Source organism: Notolepis coatsorum, assembly GCF_963971535.1.
Source record: "Notolepis coatsorum genome assembly, contig: SUPER_1_unloc_1, whole genome shotgun sequence".
Lineage (NCBI taxonomy): Eukaryota > Metazoa > Chordata > Actinopteri > Aulopiformes > Paralepididae > Notolepis > Notolepis coatsorum.
In genome coordinates, this window is record NW_028174886.1 from 896,425 (window position 1) to 914,690 (window position 18,266).

The window sequence follows — 18,266 nt, forward strand, 5'->3', positions numbered from 1 at the left end:
GCTCCGACCATGCAGACCTCATCGTCCCGATTGACCGGGTCCACACAGGGCCCAGAGGCTGTCCTGCAGCAGTCGAGACCCGCCTAGGATGGACACTACAAGGCCCCCTCGCTAGGTCTCTTAACCGAACAGCAGCCACTAGCTGCCTCCACTCCAGAGTGACAGAAGAAGACACCACCCTCCTACAGCATGTCGAGAGGCTATGGACACTAGAGACAATGCCCTTTAAGAACGAAAAGAAAGACATTCGTTCCAAGGAAGACATTTACGCTATAGCCCTCCTCGAGCGGGGGACAAAGAGAGTCAAAGTCAACGGAGTGATGAGATACGCAACTCCACTCCTGAGGCGAGAGGGTATGCCTACCTTCCACGCCCCAAAAGAAGCGACGGAGCGGTATCTACTGAACACAGAGCGGCGCCTAGCCAGAGACCCCGCTCAAGAGACTGTGTACCGCGCTGAGATTGACAAGCTAATCACAGCGGGACACATAAAGAAAATTGACATTAAAGAGGCCGATCAGATGACCGAATCATGGTACGTGCCGCACCACAAAGTCCACCACAACGGCAAGGATCGTATTGTGTTCAACTGCAGCTACCAGATCGGATCACAAAATCTGAATAAAGAGCTCTTGCCCGGCCCAACACTCGGCCCCTCTCTACTAGGCATGTTACTACGTTTCCGCCAAGACAAGGTGGCCATCAGCGGCGACATCAAAGGGATGTTCCTGCAGGTGCGACTAGTGGAGGAGGACAAGCCCCTGCTGCGGTTCCTATGGAGAGAGAGGATCGGGGACGAGCAACCAGCCATCTATCAATGGGAAGTCCTCCCTTTCGGAACCACATGCAGCCCATGCTGTGCTACGTTTGCACTGCAAAAACACGTCGCAGAGGACCCAGCAGCTGATGAAGAGGTCCGACAAAGTGTAGGAAATAGTTTCTACGTGGACAACTGTCTGCAAAGCGTCTCGACGCCAGAAGAAGCCGAGGCCCTCCTACTCAAGCTCCGCGCCTCCCTGATCAAAGGCGGCTTTGATCTCAGGCAGTGGGCCAGCAGCGACCCTCAAGTATTGCGCAGCCTCTCCCCCGAGGACAAGGCAGCAAGCAGCGAGACCTGGATGGCGACCATCCCAGGAGAAGCCCAAGAAATGACATTAGGACTGGTCTGGCGCTTCAAAACAGACTCGCTCCATTAGAAACACACACCCCTGGCGGTTAGGTGGCCGAGCGGAGATTGCGTTCGTCACCAGCCCCGGAGCTGTGAGCTGGATTCGCCTGTTCAAATCCAGCTCACAGCTCCGGGGTTGTCACCAGCTTGGCTGGCCGTCTGCACTAATACAATTGGCTGTATTAGAGGGTGGGAGAAGCTGGCGGGGTGGGTCCGGGTCGTTGTAAACAGCGACTCCTACAGTTCGGTCGGGGCGCCTGCTAAGCGCGGATAGGACTCGAGGGGGATAGTGTGGTCCTCCCACACGCTACGCCCTCTCGATGAGAATCCGCGCTGCCAGGTGAAAAGAAGCGGTGATTGGCTGGACGTGTGTCGGAGGAAGCACGTGGTAGCCTCCACTCTCCCAGATGATCTGACTGTGGGGGGTAAGTGCGCAGCGACCAGGAAGGGACTGGGAATTGGCATACGACTAACATTGGGATGGGAGAAAATCGGAGGAAAATGGAGGGGGAAAAAGACCAATAAAAAAAAAAAAAAAAGAAACACACACCCCTGACCAAGGAGCAGGGAAGGTCGACTGCACTACCGACCACAAGACGGAGTGTATACAGAACACTCGCCAGACAATACGACCCGTTGGGATGTATTCTACCTTACACCACCAGGGCAAAGATGATTGTAAGAGCGTTATGGGACAAGGACCAGGGCTGGGACGACCCCATACCCGAACACCTTGCCTCCACATGGAGAGAGTGGGAGACAGAACTCAGCTCACTCCCAGGTGTCAACATACGCCGCAGCTACTTCCCACCCACAGTGAGGCCGGAGACGTGCCAGATGGACCTGCACGTCTTCAGCGACGCCTCCGAAGTAGCCTACGGTTCGGTGGCTTACTTGCGTGCCCGAGAGGAGGGAGGAGAAATACATACTGCTTTCATCCTGGCTCGCTCAAGAATAGCCCCACGCAAGCAACAATCTATCCCGCGTCTAGAGCTCTGCGCAACCCTAGCAGGAGCGCAACTCGCCACGTAAATCCAACGTGAACTCACCATCCCGGTGCAAAGAACAATCTTGTGGTCAGACTCCACGACAGTACTCACATGGATCCGGTCTGATTCGTGTAGATACAAGGTCTTCGTGGGAGTCAGAGTCACAGAGATCCAAGATTTAACAGAAGCAGCAAGCTGGAGGTATGTGGACACAAAACACAACCCAGCTGACGTCATCACCCGGGGAATGTCCCTGGATGACCTCACCCGTCACAATCTATACAGTGACGGGCCAGAGTTCCTCAAGCTCCCGGAAGAAGAGTGGCCTACACCCACCCCACGGGAAGCGAGTAAAGAGGAGGCAGAGAACAAGAAATCTATGTTCTGTGGATTGACCACACTCGTCTCCACAGACCCCGACATAGACGATTGCCTCACCCTTGAGAGTGCGCAGCTAAAGACATTCCTGTGGCACCACCCAGAGGTTCAGCTCACTACTGACATTACTGCAGCTAACTACGAAGAAGGAGAACTTCTTCTCCTACAGCGAGCCCAGAGAGACTCGTTTCCCGATGAGCTAGACTGTCTACAGGGAGCAAAGCCCGTCCCGTCAGACAGCAGATTGCTCCACCTAGCCCCCGAGAGCGACGCCCATAATCTCATCAGAGTGGGTGGTCGTCTGCGGAGAGCTCCAGACTTACCGGATGACGTCAAGTACCCGATAGTCTTAAACAGCCGACACAAGGTCACAGAGCTGATCATAAAGAAATACGACGAGGATGTGCATCACGCCGGGGCAGAGAGAGTCTTCGCGGAGATCAGACATCGTTATTGGATACTGCAAGGGAGAGAAGCAGTACGACGTTTCCAGCGGACTTGTCTAGACTGTCGTAAATGGCGAGCACAGCCCAGTATACCCCGGATGGCTGACCTACCTCCCTGTCGCCTCCGACTCGGCGACAAGCCTTTTCACTCCACCGGTATGGACTGTTTCGGCCCGCTGTATGTAAAGAAAGGAAGAGGGACCGAGAAGCGGTGGGGTATTGTATTCAAATGCATGACCACCCGAGCGATGCACATAGAACTCCTTCCAACCATGAGCACAGACTCATTCCTTATGGCCTTCCGAAGATTCACATCGCGGAAAGGCAAACCGTCTATATTATTGTCTGATCACGGGACAAACTTCAAAGGCGGAGAAAGAGAGCTGAGAGAGAGCTTCCAAGCTATGGGCCCAGAACTTAAGACCCACCTCGCTCCATACCAGATTGATTTCCAGTTTAATCCCTCGAATGCACCTCACTTCGGTGGAACTTGGGAACGAGAAGTACGTTCAATAAAGACAGCCCTGTACGCCGTGCTTGGGGCCCAGACCGTGGCGGAAGAAGTCCTAATGACAGTCCTCACGGAGATCGAGGGAGTATTGAACTCAAAGCCCCTCGGTTACGTCTCAAGTGATGTAGCAGATGTCGACCCAGTCACCCCCAACACTCTCTTGATGGGGCGGCTGGACCCTGCGCTACCACAGACAGTGTACAGGCCTGAAGAAGCGAACGGCCGAAGAATGTGGAGGTACAGTCAAGTATTGGCTGACAAGTTTTGGAACAGCTTCCTACTCCACTATCTACCGTCTCTACAGACCCGCCAGAAATGGGTGAAAGAGAGAGACAATTTGACAGAAGGAACAGTCGTCATGATTATCGACCAGTCACTACCCCGAGCTATGTGGCCGGCTGGCCGCGTAAGCAAAGTGATCACTGGTGCCGACGGAAAGGTCAGAACGGCCGAAGTGCTCGTCCAAGGGCGGATCTACACCCGACCCGTGGCTTGGCTAATAGAGTTGCCAAGGCTTCCCGATACTATTGATGACGACCATGACCCCATGACTTTGTGAACTGCCCTACCCTCACAACAGACATTGAGTAGTGGACAGTGCGGTTAATCTGTCTCTGCTTAGCTAATTAGGTGGGACTAATTAGGAGGCGGCTGTTACGAAGGATCAGATTAAACCGAATATATATATTTATTGATTGATATATATTGCATAATATTTGTATATCGTTTGATATGTCTTGTATATTCCTTGTACATATACACGGAATATCCCTTTAGCCTAGTACAGACCATAATATTTCATTCTCCTATTGGACAGTGGTCCACAGGCGCCATGGCCATACCTTCAATGTCGGGTTCAAAGTCACCGCCGGGGACATGTCTGGACATGAACGGTACTGCGCAAGGATATGAGACAGGAATAAAGCTGGTACTAGTTTATTCATCTAAGCGTATAAATACGGCGCAGGTGAATACAGAAGCACTTAGTAATTAAAGTTGAAGCCTCACCCACGATACGACGTGCGGTGCAGTATGGCCTGTTTGGCCCCAAATAGAGCATTGAGACCGCGTGCGAATTAATAACTGAAGTGTCAGAGTTTAACGCTGTACCGTCGAGTTCGACCTATTCTATTAAGTCAGTAATAGTCTATTTGTGTATAGTGTATCGTGCGGCTAAAGTTCTACAGTGACCAGCATCACCAACGTTTCCTCGTATCAGCTAGAGTGCTTATCCAGGCTGGGCTGCTTACCATGGCGCTTTCACCCGAGGGGCCCTAGACGAGGACCGTGTGGATTATGTACACTGGATAACCTACCGACGACTGCATAGCCCTTTTCGGCTGGATTATATTTGCTTTTGGTCCTGTAATTAATGGAGCGGAGAATCGCCGACACCCACAAGTGTGTGGGATTTAACCTGTGAGGAGCCACGTCGAGTCTGCCTCTCAGAAGTCTGGGGCCGGCTAGCTTTCTTCCATGTGGAGCTACATGCTACGGAGAACAGCTGTATTCGTCTGCGGATCAAGATCTTATTGCACCGTCTCCTGTACTCGGAGTCTCCTTATCATCGTTGACCCAGACTCTACTACCGACAAATCCTCTACCCTTGCTGGCTTACAACCGGGGGGACCCTACCAGTATCTCCCGCTATATTACTAGTGTACCATAGATATAATTCCCTAAGATTCAGGTTGTATGACTATCGCCTGCGTAATATGAGAATGGACATTCGTTATTGATTTGCCTATGCACATTCCTTTGCCTTATAAGCGCATCCAAAGTGAAGTAAAGTAAAGTATATTATGTACCTTTTGCTGCTAATAAATACTTAAATACAGCTTTGTGTGGAACCGAGTCATTGTGGGGAAGTGTTCATCATTAGATACCTGTGTACTGTATGGCCAGTAGGAATGTACATAAGACGGTAGTGGTTTAATGATACCATACTTATCAATACAGTCAGGGAATTGTACCCCTCAGTTACATATATAATATGTTTTTCTTTTTCTTTTTCCCTTTGTCACTATTTGAACACAGCTATGTTATAGATCAGATATAACTAGGATAATAATGAGGTTTTATATTTATGTATCACCTTATATTTGAGTAATTTCTTAAAAGTATGTCGCGAACTACACATTTTTACTTCTTTGTCAAAGCTATTCCATAATTTTGCCCCTTTAACAGATATACGTTGACTTTTTATATTTGTCCTTGCCTTTGCGATATTGAATACACAAGAATACACAGTGCTCAGTGTGTCTGTAGTCGGGCTGAGCCCAAACGTTCGGACCTTCGTTCTTTACGTTGGCATTCGAATTCTAAAGCAACATTCGAATTCTTTATAAAAAAAAAAAGAAAAGAAAAAAGATTAGGCTACACTAATATTATAGTATTAAAACTGATGAGTTATATTCATTAAAGAAAGTTGATTTAATGGGGGGGGGGGGGGAAATACTAATTTAATCAGATTAATCACTTTATTCAAATTGAGGATTTAGTTTGAGGATATTTATGTATGTATGTATAATATTTTTAAACTTTATTATTTTGTATCATTCCATTTGGGCTGTGGGGGGTGCTTAATGTCTGAAGGAGTCGACTGAAGGCTTCTTGTCCTCTGCAAAAGCATGCAATTGGTCCAATGATGGATACATCTTGATATTTGTCTAGTCTTAGTCTAGTGTGTTCATTAGATGGGTGAAATCCTCTTTCAGTGCCTCTGTGCCTGTTTTCGTAGGCAGTTAGCCTCTGGTATGCGTGCCATTAGCGCTAGCCACGCTTCTAGGCCTCTTTTCTTTTGGAAAAAATGATAAAAAAATAAAAATAAAATAAAATATTAATATTTTTTTTTGTATTTTTATTTTTATATTCGACTAAGAGGTTGGCCAGTCGACTACGGCTCCTTTAGACCGATTAGTCAACTAATCGATTAATAGGGGTCAGCCCTACTGTAGTGTAGCTCAGTGTGTCTGTAGTGTAGCTCAGTGTGGTTGCGGCACCACAGTGCGTCTGTCTCACCTGAGCCCAGGCCATCTGCCCGTTCAGGTCCTCCAGCTCGGCCTGCATGACGTCCAGCGACGCCAGGCTCTTATAGAGGTCCTCTTTCTCCAGATAGTTCTTCTTCATGGCCGCTAAGGTCTGAGAGACGCAGCAAATCATGTAAATTTTTAGCCACGGTGACCATGATGAGGGGAGTGCCGAGAGAAATCTGGCTATGGCACGTCGGGGGGCTCGTGTCCATAATATAGCGCTTTTCACCGGCAGAAAGGCGCTGGGATGAAGCGCTTGCAGTGAGAGAGAGGAAAAAAAGGCTGACAGACTAGCGTTCTTGCTTTTGATTGACGTTATCCATTCGTTATTTTATTGTTTAGAATCGCGATTTTTGCGCCTTTGAAATACGCTATACGGACACAAACCCTTATGCTGCATTCACAAATCAATTCAAATGTATTTGTAAAGCCCGAAATCACAAGGCAATGCAATGCCCCCCACGGCTGTACAAGTGTTCTTTGAACAAGTAAAAAAAAAATTAAATATGCGACACTCTCAGACATTCCCCAATGAAGATAAGGGGAAAACTCACTAAAAACCTAGCAATAAGAAAGAAGCACCACAGGCGACGTGGAGGAGAGAAACCTCACATGGGATGATGTAGACGGCAAACAATATAATGGACCTATCTCAAACCCTGCCCTCTTTTCTTGATCCTCCAATCACAACTGTCGCGTACCTCGGACAAACAAAGGAGGATCAAGAAAAGAGGACAGGGTTTGAGATAGGTCTATTGTAGTGGATGAGAGCAGGATGGTCAAATTAGGGGAGGCCAGCAAAGAACGGCGGCAATGTCACACTAACTCACCCATTCCTATAGAGTCAGTCAGTCATTCATTCATACGCCACACTGCCCCTAGTGGTGGCTCAATGGTATGGGTGTTTAGGGTGGTTAAGTATACACACTCTCTAGTGTGGGTGGGTGGTTAAGTATGTCCTCCATAGTGTGGGAGTTTTAATACCTCCTTGTGTTGTTCCATGAGGTCCTGGGTCACGTTCTTGGTGGACTTGATGTGGATAAAGTCCTCCTTCAACTGCTCCAACTGGGTGGCTTTCATGAAGAGCTGAGGGGGACGAGAGATCACATGTAGTATCTAGTACAGATACTGAGGGGGACCAGAGATCACATGTAGTATCCAGTACAGATACTGAGGGGGACCAGAGATCACATGTAGTATCTAGTACAGATACTGAGGGGGACGAGAGATCACATGTAGTATCTAGTACAGATACTGAGGGGGACCAGAGATCACATGTAGTATCTAGTACAGATACTGAGGGGGACCAGAGATCACATGTAGTATCTAGTACAGATACTGAGGGGGACCAGAGATCACATGTAGTATCTAGTACAGATACTGAGGGGGACCAGAGATCACATGTAGTATCTAGTACAGATACTGAGGGGGACCAGAGATCACATGTAGTATCTAGTACAGATACTGAGGGGGACGAGAGATCACATGTAGTATCTAGTACAGATACTGAGGGGGACCAGAGATCACATGTAGTATCCAGTACAGATACTGAGGGGGACCAGAGATCACATGTAGTATCTAGTACAGATACTGAGGGGGACCAGAGATCACATGTAGTATCCAGTACAGATACTGAGGGGGACGAGAGATCACATGTAGTATCCAGTACAGATACTGAGGGGGACCAGAGATCACATGTAGTATCTAGTACAGATACTGAGGGGGGCGAGAGATCACATGTAGTATCTAGTACAGATACTGAGGGGGACCAGAGATCACATGTAGTATCTAGTACAGATACTGAGGGGGACCAGAGATCACATGTAGTATCCAGTACAGATACTGAGGGGGACCAGAGATCACATGTAGTATCCAGTACAGATACTGAGGGGGACCAGAGATCACATGTAGTATCTAGTACAGATACTGAGGGGGACGAGAGATCACATGTAGTATCTAGTACAGATACTGAGGGGGACGAGAGATCACATGTAGTATCCAGTACAGATACTGTGGGGGACGAGAGATCACATGTAGTATCTAGTACAGATACTGAGGGGGACGAGAGATCACATGTAGTATCTAGTACAGATACTGAGGGGGACGAGAGATCACATGTAGTATCTAGTACAGATACTGAGGGGGACCAGAGATCACATGTAGTATCTAGTACAGATACTGAGGGGGACCAGAGATCACATGTAGTATCTAGTACAGATACTGAGGGGGACCAGAGATCACATGTAGTATCCAGTACAGATACTGAGGGGGACCAGAGATCACATGTAGTATCCAGTACAGATACTGAGGGGGACGAGAGATCACATGTAGTATCCAGTACAGATACTGAGGGGGACCAGAGATCACATGTAGTATCTAGTACAGATACTGAGGGGGACCAGAGATCACATGTAGTATCCAGTACAGATACTGAGGGGGACGAGAGATCACATGTAGTATCTAGTACAGATACTGAGGGGGACGAGAGATCACATGTAGTATCTAGTACAGATACTGAGGGGGACGAGAGATCACATGTAGTATCTAGTACAGATACTGAGGGGGACCAGAGATCACATGTAGTATCCAGTACAGATACTGAGGGGGACGAGAGATCACATGTAGTATCCAGTACAGATACTGAGGGGGACCAGAGATCACATGTAGTATCTAGTACAGATACTGAGGGGGACCAGAGATCACATGTAGTATCTAGTACAGATACTGAGGGGGACGAGAGATCACATGTAGTATCTAGTACAGATACTGAGGGGGACGAGAGATCACATGTAGTATCCAGTACAGATACTGAGGGGGACGAGAGATCACATGTAGTATCTAGTACAGATACTGAGGGTGACCAGAGATCACATGTAGTATCCAGTACAGATACTGAGGGGGACGAGAGATCACATGTAGTATCTAGTACAGATACTGAGGGGGACCAGAGATCACATGTAGTATCTAGTACAGATACTGAGGGGGACGAGAGATCACATGTAGTATCTAGTACAGATACTGAGGGGGACCAGAGATCACATGTAGTATCTAGTACAGATACTGAGGGGGACGAGAGATCACATGTAGTATCCAGTACAGATACTGAGGGGGATGAGAGATCACATGTAGTATCCAGTACAGATACTGAGGGGGACGAGAGATCACATGTAGTATCTAGTACAGATACTGAGGGGGACGAGAGATCACATGTAGTATCTAGTACAGATACTGAGGGGGACCAGAGATCACATGTAGTATCTAGTACAGATACTGAGGGGGACGAGAGATCACATGTAGTATCTAGTACAGATACTGAGGGGGACCAGAGATCACATGTAGTATCCAGTACAGATACTGAGGGGGACGAGAGATCACATGTAGTATCTAGTACAGATACTGAGGGGGACCAGAGATCACATGTAGTATCTAGTACAGATACTGAGGGGGACGAGAGATCACATGTAGTATCTAGTACAGATACTGAGGGGGACCAGAGATCACATGTAGTATCCAGTACAGATACTGAGGGGGACCAGAGATCACATGTAGTATCTAGTACAGATACTGAGGGGGACGAGAGATCACATGTAGTATCTAGTACAGATACTGAGGGGGACCAGAGATCACATGTAGTATCTAGTACAGATACTGAGGGGGACGAGAGATCACATGTAGTATCTAGTACAGATACTGAGGGGGACCAGAGATCACATGTAGTATCTAGTACAGATACTGAGGGGGACCAGAGATCACATGTAGTATCTAGTACAGATACTGAGGGGGACGAGAGATCACATGTAGTATCTAGTACAGATACTGAGGGGGACCAGAGATCACATGTAGTATCTAGTACAGATACTGAGGGGGACCAGAGATCACATGTAGTATCCAGTACAGATACTGAGGGGGACGAGAGATCACATGTAGTATCTAGTACAGATACTGAGGGGGACCAGAGATCACATGTAGTATCTAGTACAGATACTGAGGGGGACCAGAGATCACATGTAGTATCCAGTACAGATACTGAGGGGGACCAGAGATCACATGTAGTATCTAGTACAGATACTGAGGGGGACCAGAGATCACATGTAGTATCTAGTACAGATACTGAGGGGGACCAGAGATCACATGTAGTATCTAGTACAGATACTGAGGGGGACCAGAGATCACATGTAGTATCCAGTACAGATACTGAGGGGGACCAGAGATCACATGTAGTATCCAGTACAGATACTGAGGGGGATGAGAGATCACATGTAGTATCCAGTACAGATACTGAGGGGGACGAGAGATCACATGTAGTATCTAGTACAGATACTGAGGGGGACCAGAGATCACATGTAGTATCTAGTACAGATACTGAGGGGGACCAGAGATCACATGTAGTATCTAGTACAGATACTGAGGGGGACCAGAGATCACATGTAGTATCTAGTACAGATACTGAGGGGGACGAGAGATCACATGTAGTATCCAGTACAGATACTGAGGGGGACCAGAGATCACATGTAGTATCTAGTACAGATACTGAGGGGGACCAGAGATCACATGTAGTATCTAGTACAGATACTGAGGGGGACGAGAGATCACATGTAGTATCTAGTACAGATACTGAGGGGGACGAGAGATCACATGTAGTATCCAGTACAGATACTGAGGGGGACGAGAGATCACATGTAGTATCTAGTACAGATACTGAGGGTGACCAGAGATCACATGTAGTATCCAGTACAGATACTGAGGGGGACGAGAGATCACATGTAGTATCTAGTACAGATACTGAGGGGGACCAGAGATCACATGTAGTATCTAGTACAGATACTGAGGGGGACGAGAGATCACATGTAGTATCTAGTACAGATACTGAGGGGGACCAGAGATCACATGTAGTATCTAGTACAGATACTGAGGGGGACGAGAGATCACATGTAGTATCCAGTACAGATACTGAGGGGGATGAGAGATCACATGTAGTATCCAGTACAGATACTGAGGGGGACGAGAGATCACATGTAGTATCTAGTACAGATACTGAGGGGGACGAGAGATCACATGTAGTATCTAGTACAGATACTGAGGGGGACCAGAGATCACATGTAGTATCTAGTACAGATACTGAGGGGGACGAGAGATCACATGTAGTATCTAGTACAGATACTGAGGGGGACCAGAGATCACATGTAGTATCCAGTACAGATACTGAGGGGGACGAGAGATCACATGTAGTATCTAGTACAGATACTGAGGGGGACCAGAGATCACATGTAGTATCTAGTACAGATACTGAGGGGGACGAGAGATCACATGTAGTATCTAGTACAGATACTGAGGGGGACCAGAGATCACATGTAGTATCCAGTACAGATACTGAGGGGGACCAGAGATCACATGTAGTATCTAGTACAGATACTGAGGGGGACGAGAGATCACATGTAGTATCTAGTACAGATACTGAGGGGGACCAGAGATCACATGTAGTATCTAGTACAGATACTGAGGGGGACGAGAGATCACATGTAGTATCTAGTACAGATACTGAGGGGGACCAGAGATCACATGTAGTATCTAGTACAGATACTGAGGGGGACCAGAGATCACATGTAGTATCTAGTACAGATACTGAGGGGGACGAGAGATCACATGTAGTATCTAGTACAGATACTGAGGGGGACCAGAGATCACATGTAGTATCTAGTACAGATACTGAGGGGGACCAGAGATCACATGTAGTATCCAGTACAGATACTGAGGGGGACGAGAGATCACATGTAGTATCTAGTACAGATACTGAGGGGGACCAGAGATCACATGTAGTATCTAGTACAGATACTGAGGGGGACCAGAGATCACATGTAGTATCCAGTACAGATACTGAGGGGGACCAGAGATCACATGTAGTATCTAGTACAGATACTGAGGGGGACCAGAGATCACATGTAGTATCTAGTACAGATACTGAGGGGGACCAGAGATCACATGTAGTATCTAGTACAGATACTGAGGGGGACCAGAGATCACATGTAGTATCCAGTACAGATACTGAGGGGGACCAGAGATCACATGTAGTATCCAGTACAGATACTGAGGGGGATGAGAGATCACATGTAGTATCCAGTACAGATACTGAGGGGGACGAGAGATCACATGTAGTATCTAGTACAGATACTGAGGGGGACCAGAGATCACATGTAGTATCTAGTACAGATACTGAGGGGGACCAGAGATCACATGTAGTATCTAGTACAGATACTGAGGGGGACCAGAGATCACATGTAGTATCTAGTACAGATACTGAGGGGGACGAGAGATCACATGTAGTATCCAGTACAGATACTGAGGGGGACGAGAGATCACATGTAGTATCTAGTACAGATACTGAGGGGGATGAGAGATCACATGTAGTATCTAGTACAGATACTGAGGGGGACGAGAGATCACATGTAGTATCTAGTACAGATACTGAGGGGGACCAGAGATCACATGTAGTATCTAGTACAGATACTGAGGGGGATGAGAGATCACATGTAGTATCCAGTACAGATACTGAGGGGGACGAGAGATCACATGTAGTATCTAGTACAGATACTGAGGGGGACCAGAGATCACATGTAGTATCCAGTACAGATACTGAGGGGGACCAGAGATCACATGTAGTATCTAGTACAGATACTGAGGGGGACCAGAGATCACATGTAGTATCTAGTACAGATACTGAGGGGGACCAGAGATCACATGTAGTATCTAGTACAGATACTGAGGGGGACCAGAGATCACATGTAGTATCTAGTACAGATACTGAGGGGGACCAGAGATCACATGTAGTATCTAGTACAGATACTGAGGGGGACCAGAGATCACATGTAGTATCTAGTACAGATACTGAGGGGGACCAGAGATCACATGTAGTATCTAGTACAGATACTGAGGGGGACCAGAGATCACATGTAGTATCCAGTACAGATACTGAGGGGGACCAGAGATCACATGTAGTATCCAGTACAGATACTGAGGGGGACCAGAGATCACATGTAGTATCCAGTACAGATACTGAGGGGGACGAGAGATCACATGTAGTATCTAGTACAGATACTGAGGGGGACGAGAGATCACATGTAGTATCTAGTACAGATACTGAGGGGGACGAGAGATCACATGTAGTATCTAGTACAGATACTGAGGGGGACCAGAGATCACATGTAGTATCTAGTACAGATACTGAGGGGGACCAGAGATCACATGTAGTATCTAGTACAGATACTGAGGGGGACCAGAGATCACATGTAGTATCCAGTACAGATACTGAGGGGGACGAGAGATCACATGTAGTATCTAGTACAGATACTGAGGGGGACGAGAGATCACATGTAGTATCTAGTACAGATACTGAGGGGGACCAGAGATCACATGTAGTATCTAGTACAGATACTGAGGGGGACCAGAGATCACATGTAGTATCTAGTACAGATACTGAGGGGGACCAGAGATCACATGTAGTATCTAGTACAGATACTGAGGGGGACCAGAGATCACATGTAGTATCCAGTACAGATACTGAGGGGGACCAGAGATCACATGTAGTATCCAGTACAGATACTGAGGGGGACCAGAGATCACATGTAGTATCCAGTACAGATACTGAGGGGGACCAGAGATCACATGTAGTATCCAGTACAGATACTGAGGGGGACCAGAGATCACATGTAGTATCTAGTACAGATACTGAGGGGGACGAGAGATCACATGTAGTATCTAGTACAGATACTGAGGGGGACCAGAGATCACATGTAGTATCTAGTACAGATACTGAGGGGGACCAGAGATCACATGTAGTATCTAGTACAGATACTGAGGGGGACCAGAGATCACATGTAGTATCTAGTACAGATACTGAGGGGGACGAGAGATCACATGTAGTATCTAGTACAGATACTGAGGGGGACCAGAGATCACATGTAGTATCCAGTACAGATACTGAGGGGGACCAGAGATCACATGTAGTATCTAGTACAGATACTGAGGAGGACGAGAGATCACATGTAGTATCCAGTACAGATACTGAGGGGGACCAGAGATCACATGTAGTATCTAGTACAGATACTGAGGGGGACGAGAGATCACATGTAGTATCTAGTACAGATACTGAGGGGGACCAGAGATCACATGTAGTATCTAGTACAGATACTGAGGGGGACGAGAGATCACATGTAGTATCTAGTACAGATACTGAGGGGGACGAGAGATCACATGTAGTATCTAGTACAGATACTGAGGGGGACCAGAGATCACATGTAGTATCCAGTACAGATACTGAGGGGGACCAGAGATCACATGTAGTATCTAGTACAGATACTGAGGGGGACCAGAGATCACATGTAGTATCTAGTACAGATACTGAGGGGGACCAGAGATCACATGTAGTATCTAGTACAGATACTGAGGGGGACCAGAGATCACATGTAGTATCTAGTACAGATACTGAGGGGGACGAGAGATCACATGTAGTATCCAGTACAGATACTGAGGGGGACGAAAGATCACATGTAGTATCTAGTACAGATACTGAGGGGGACCAGAGATCACATGTAGTATCTAGTACAGATACTGAGGGGGACCAGAGATCACATGTAGTATCCAGTACAGGTACTGAGGGGGACGAGAGATCACATGTAGTATCTAGTACAGATACTGAGGGGGACCAGAGATCACATGTAGTATCTAGTACAGATACTGAGGGGGACCAGAGATCACATGTAGTATCTAGTACAGATACTGAGGGGGACGAGAGATCACATGTAGTATCCAGTACAGATACTGAGGGGGACCAGAGATCACATGTAGTATCTAGTACAGATACTGAGGGGGACGAGAGATCACATGTAGTATCTAGTACAGATACTGAGGGGGGCGAGAGATCACATGTAGTATCTAGTACAGATACTGAGGGGGACCAGAGATCACATGTAGTATCTAGTACAGATACTGAGGGGGACCAGAGATCACATGTAGTATCTAGTACAGATACTGAGGGGGACGAGAGATCACATGTAGTATCCAGTACAGATACTGAGGGGGACCAGAGATCACATGTAGTATCCAGTACAGATACTGAGGGGGACGAGAGATCACATGTAGTATCTAGTACAGATACTGAGGGGGACCAGAGATCACATGTAGTATCCAGTACAGATACTGAGGGGGACGAGAGATCACATGTAGTATCCAGTACAGATACTGAGGGGGACGAGAGATCACATGTAGTATCTAGTACAGATACTGAGGGGGACGAGAGATCACATGTAGTATCTAGTACAGATACAGAGGGGGACGAGAGATCACATGTAGTATCTAGTACAGATACTGAGGGGGACCAGAGATCACATGTAGTATCCAGTACAGATACTGAGGGGGACGAGAGATCACATGTAGTATCTAGTACAGATACTGAGGGGGACGAGAGATCACATGTAGTATCTAGTACAGATACTGAGGAGGACGAGAGATCACATGTAGTATCTAGTACAGATACTGAGGGGGACCAGAGATCACATGTAGTATCCAGTACAGATACTGAGGGGGACGAGAGATCACATGTAGTATCTAGTACAGATACTGAGGGGGACCAGAGATCACATGTAGTATCTAGTACAGATACTGAGGGGGACCAGAGATCACATGTAGTATCCAGTACAGATACTGAGGGGGACGAGAGATCACATGTAGTATCTAGTACAGATACTGAGGGGGACCAGAGATCACATGTAGTATCTAGTACAGATACTGAGGGGGACGAGAGATCACATGTAGTATCTAGTACAGATACTGAGGAGGACGAGAGATCACATGTAGTATCCAGTACAGATACTGAGGGGGACCAGAGATCACATGTAGTATCTAGTACAGATACTGAGGGGGACCAGAGATCACATGTAGTATCCAGTACAGATACTGAGGGGGACCAGAGATCACATGTAGTATCTAGTACAGATACTGAGGGGGACGAGAGATCACATGTAGTATCTAGTACAGATACTGAGGGGGACCAGAGATCACATGTAGTATCTAGTACAGATACTGAGGGGGACCAGAGATCACATGTAGTATCTAGTACAGATACTGAGGGGGACGAGAGATCACATGTAGTATCTAGTACAGATACTGAGGGGGACGAGAGATCACATGTAGTATCCAGTACAGATACTGAGGGGGACGAGAGATCACATGTAGTATCTAGTACAGATACTGAGGGGGACGAGAGATCACATGTAGTATCTAGTACAGATACTGAGGGGGACCAGAGATCACATGTAGTATCCAGTACAGATACTGAGGGGGACCAGAGATCACATGTAGTATCTAGTACAGATACTGAGGGGGACCAGAGATCACATGTAGTATCTAGTACAGATACTGAGGGGGACCAGAGATCACATGTAGTATCCAGTACAGATACTGAGGGGGACCAGAGATCACATGTAGTATCTAGTACAGATACTGAGGGGGACCAGAGATCACATGTAGTATCTAGTACAGATACTGAGGGGGACCAGAGATCACATGTAGTATCTAGTACAGATACTGAGGGGGACCAGAGATCACATGTAGTATCCAGTACAGATACTGAGGGGGACCAGAGATCACATGTAGTATCTAGTACAGATACTGCGGGGGACCAGAGATCACATGTAGTATCCAGTACAGATACTGAGGGGGACGAGAGATCACATGTAGTATCTAGTACAGATACTGAGGGGGACGAGAGATCACATGTAGTATCTAGTACAGATACTGCGGGGGACCAGAGATCACATGTAGTATCCAGTACAGATACTGAGGGGGACCAGAGATCACATGTAGTATCCAGTACAGATACTGAGGGGGACCAGAGATCACATGTAGTATCTAGTACAGATACTGAGGGGAACGAGAGATCACATGTAGTATCTAGTACAGATACTGAGGGGGACCAGAGATCACATGTAGTATCTAGTACAGATACTGAGGGGGACGAGAGATCACATGTAGTATCCAGTACAGATACTGAGGGGGACGAGAGATCACATGTAGTATCTAGTACAGATACTGATGGGGACGAGAGATCACATGTAGTATCCAGTACAGATACTGAGGGGGACCAGAGATCACATGTAGTATCTAGTACAGATACTGAGGGGGACGAGAGATCACATGTAGTATCTAGTACAGATACTGAGGGGGACGAGAGATCACATGTAGTATCTAGTACAGATACTGAGGGGGACCAGAGATCACATGTAGTATCCAGTACAGATACTGAGGGGGACCAGAGATCACATGTAGTATCTAGTACAGATACTGAGGGGGACCAGAGATCACATGTAGTATCTAGTACAGATACTGAGGGGGACCAGAGATCACATGTAGTATCTAGTACAGATACTGAGGGGGACCAGAGATCACATGTAGTATCTAGTACAGATACTGAGGGGGACCAGAGATCACATGTAGTATCCAGTACAGATACTGAGGGGGACCAGAGATCACATGTAGTATCTAGTACAGATACTGAGGGGGACCAGAGATCACATGTAGTATCTAGTACAGATACTGAGGGGGACGAGAGATCACATGTAGTATCTAGTACAGATACTGAGGGGGACCAGAGATCACATGTAGTATCTAGTACAGATACTGAGGGGGACGAGAGATCACATGTAGTATCTAGTACAGATACTGAGGGGGACCAGAGATCACATGTAGTAT

General features: G+C 47.1%; 1 protein-coding gene across 1 annotated transcript in view; it reads right to left on the reverse strand.

Annotated features, from left to right (window-relative positions):
- The window catches only part of LOC311246262 (structural maintenance of chromosomes protein 6-like), a gene marked incomplete at both ends in the record, with an annotated part of 159,261 nt that overhangs the window by 116,026 nt on the left and 24,969 nt on the right, over positions 1–18,266 (reverse strand). The window contains 2 exon segments of the mRNA XM_084338477.1: positions 6,514–6,633; positions 7,509–7,610. Coding sequence (XP_084194603.1) covers positions 6,514–6,633; positions 7,509–7,610 — 222 coding nt within the window.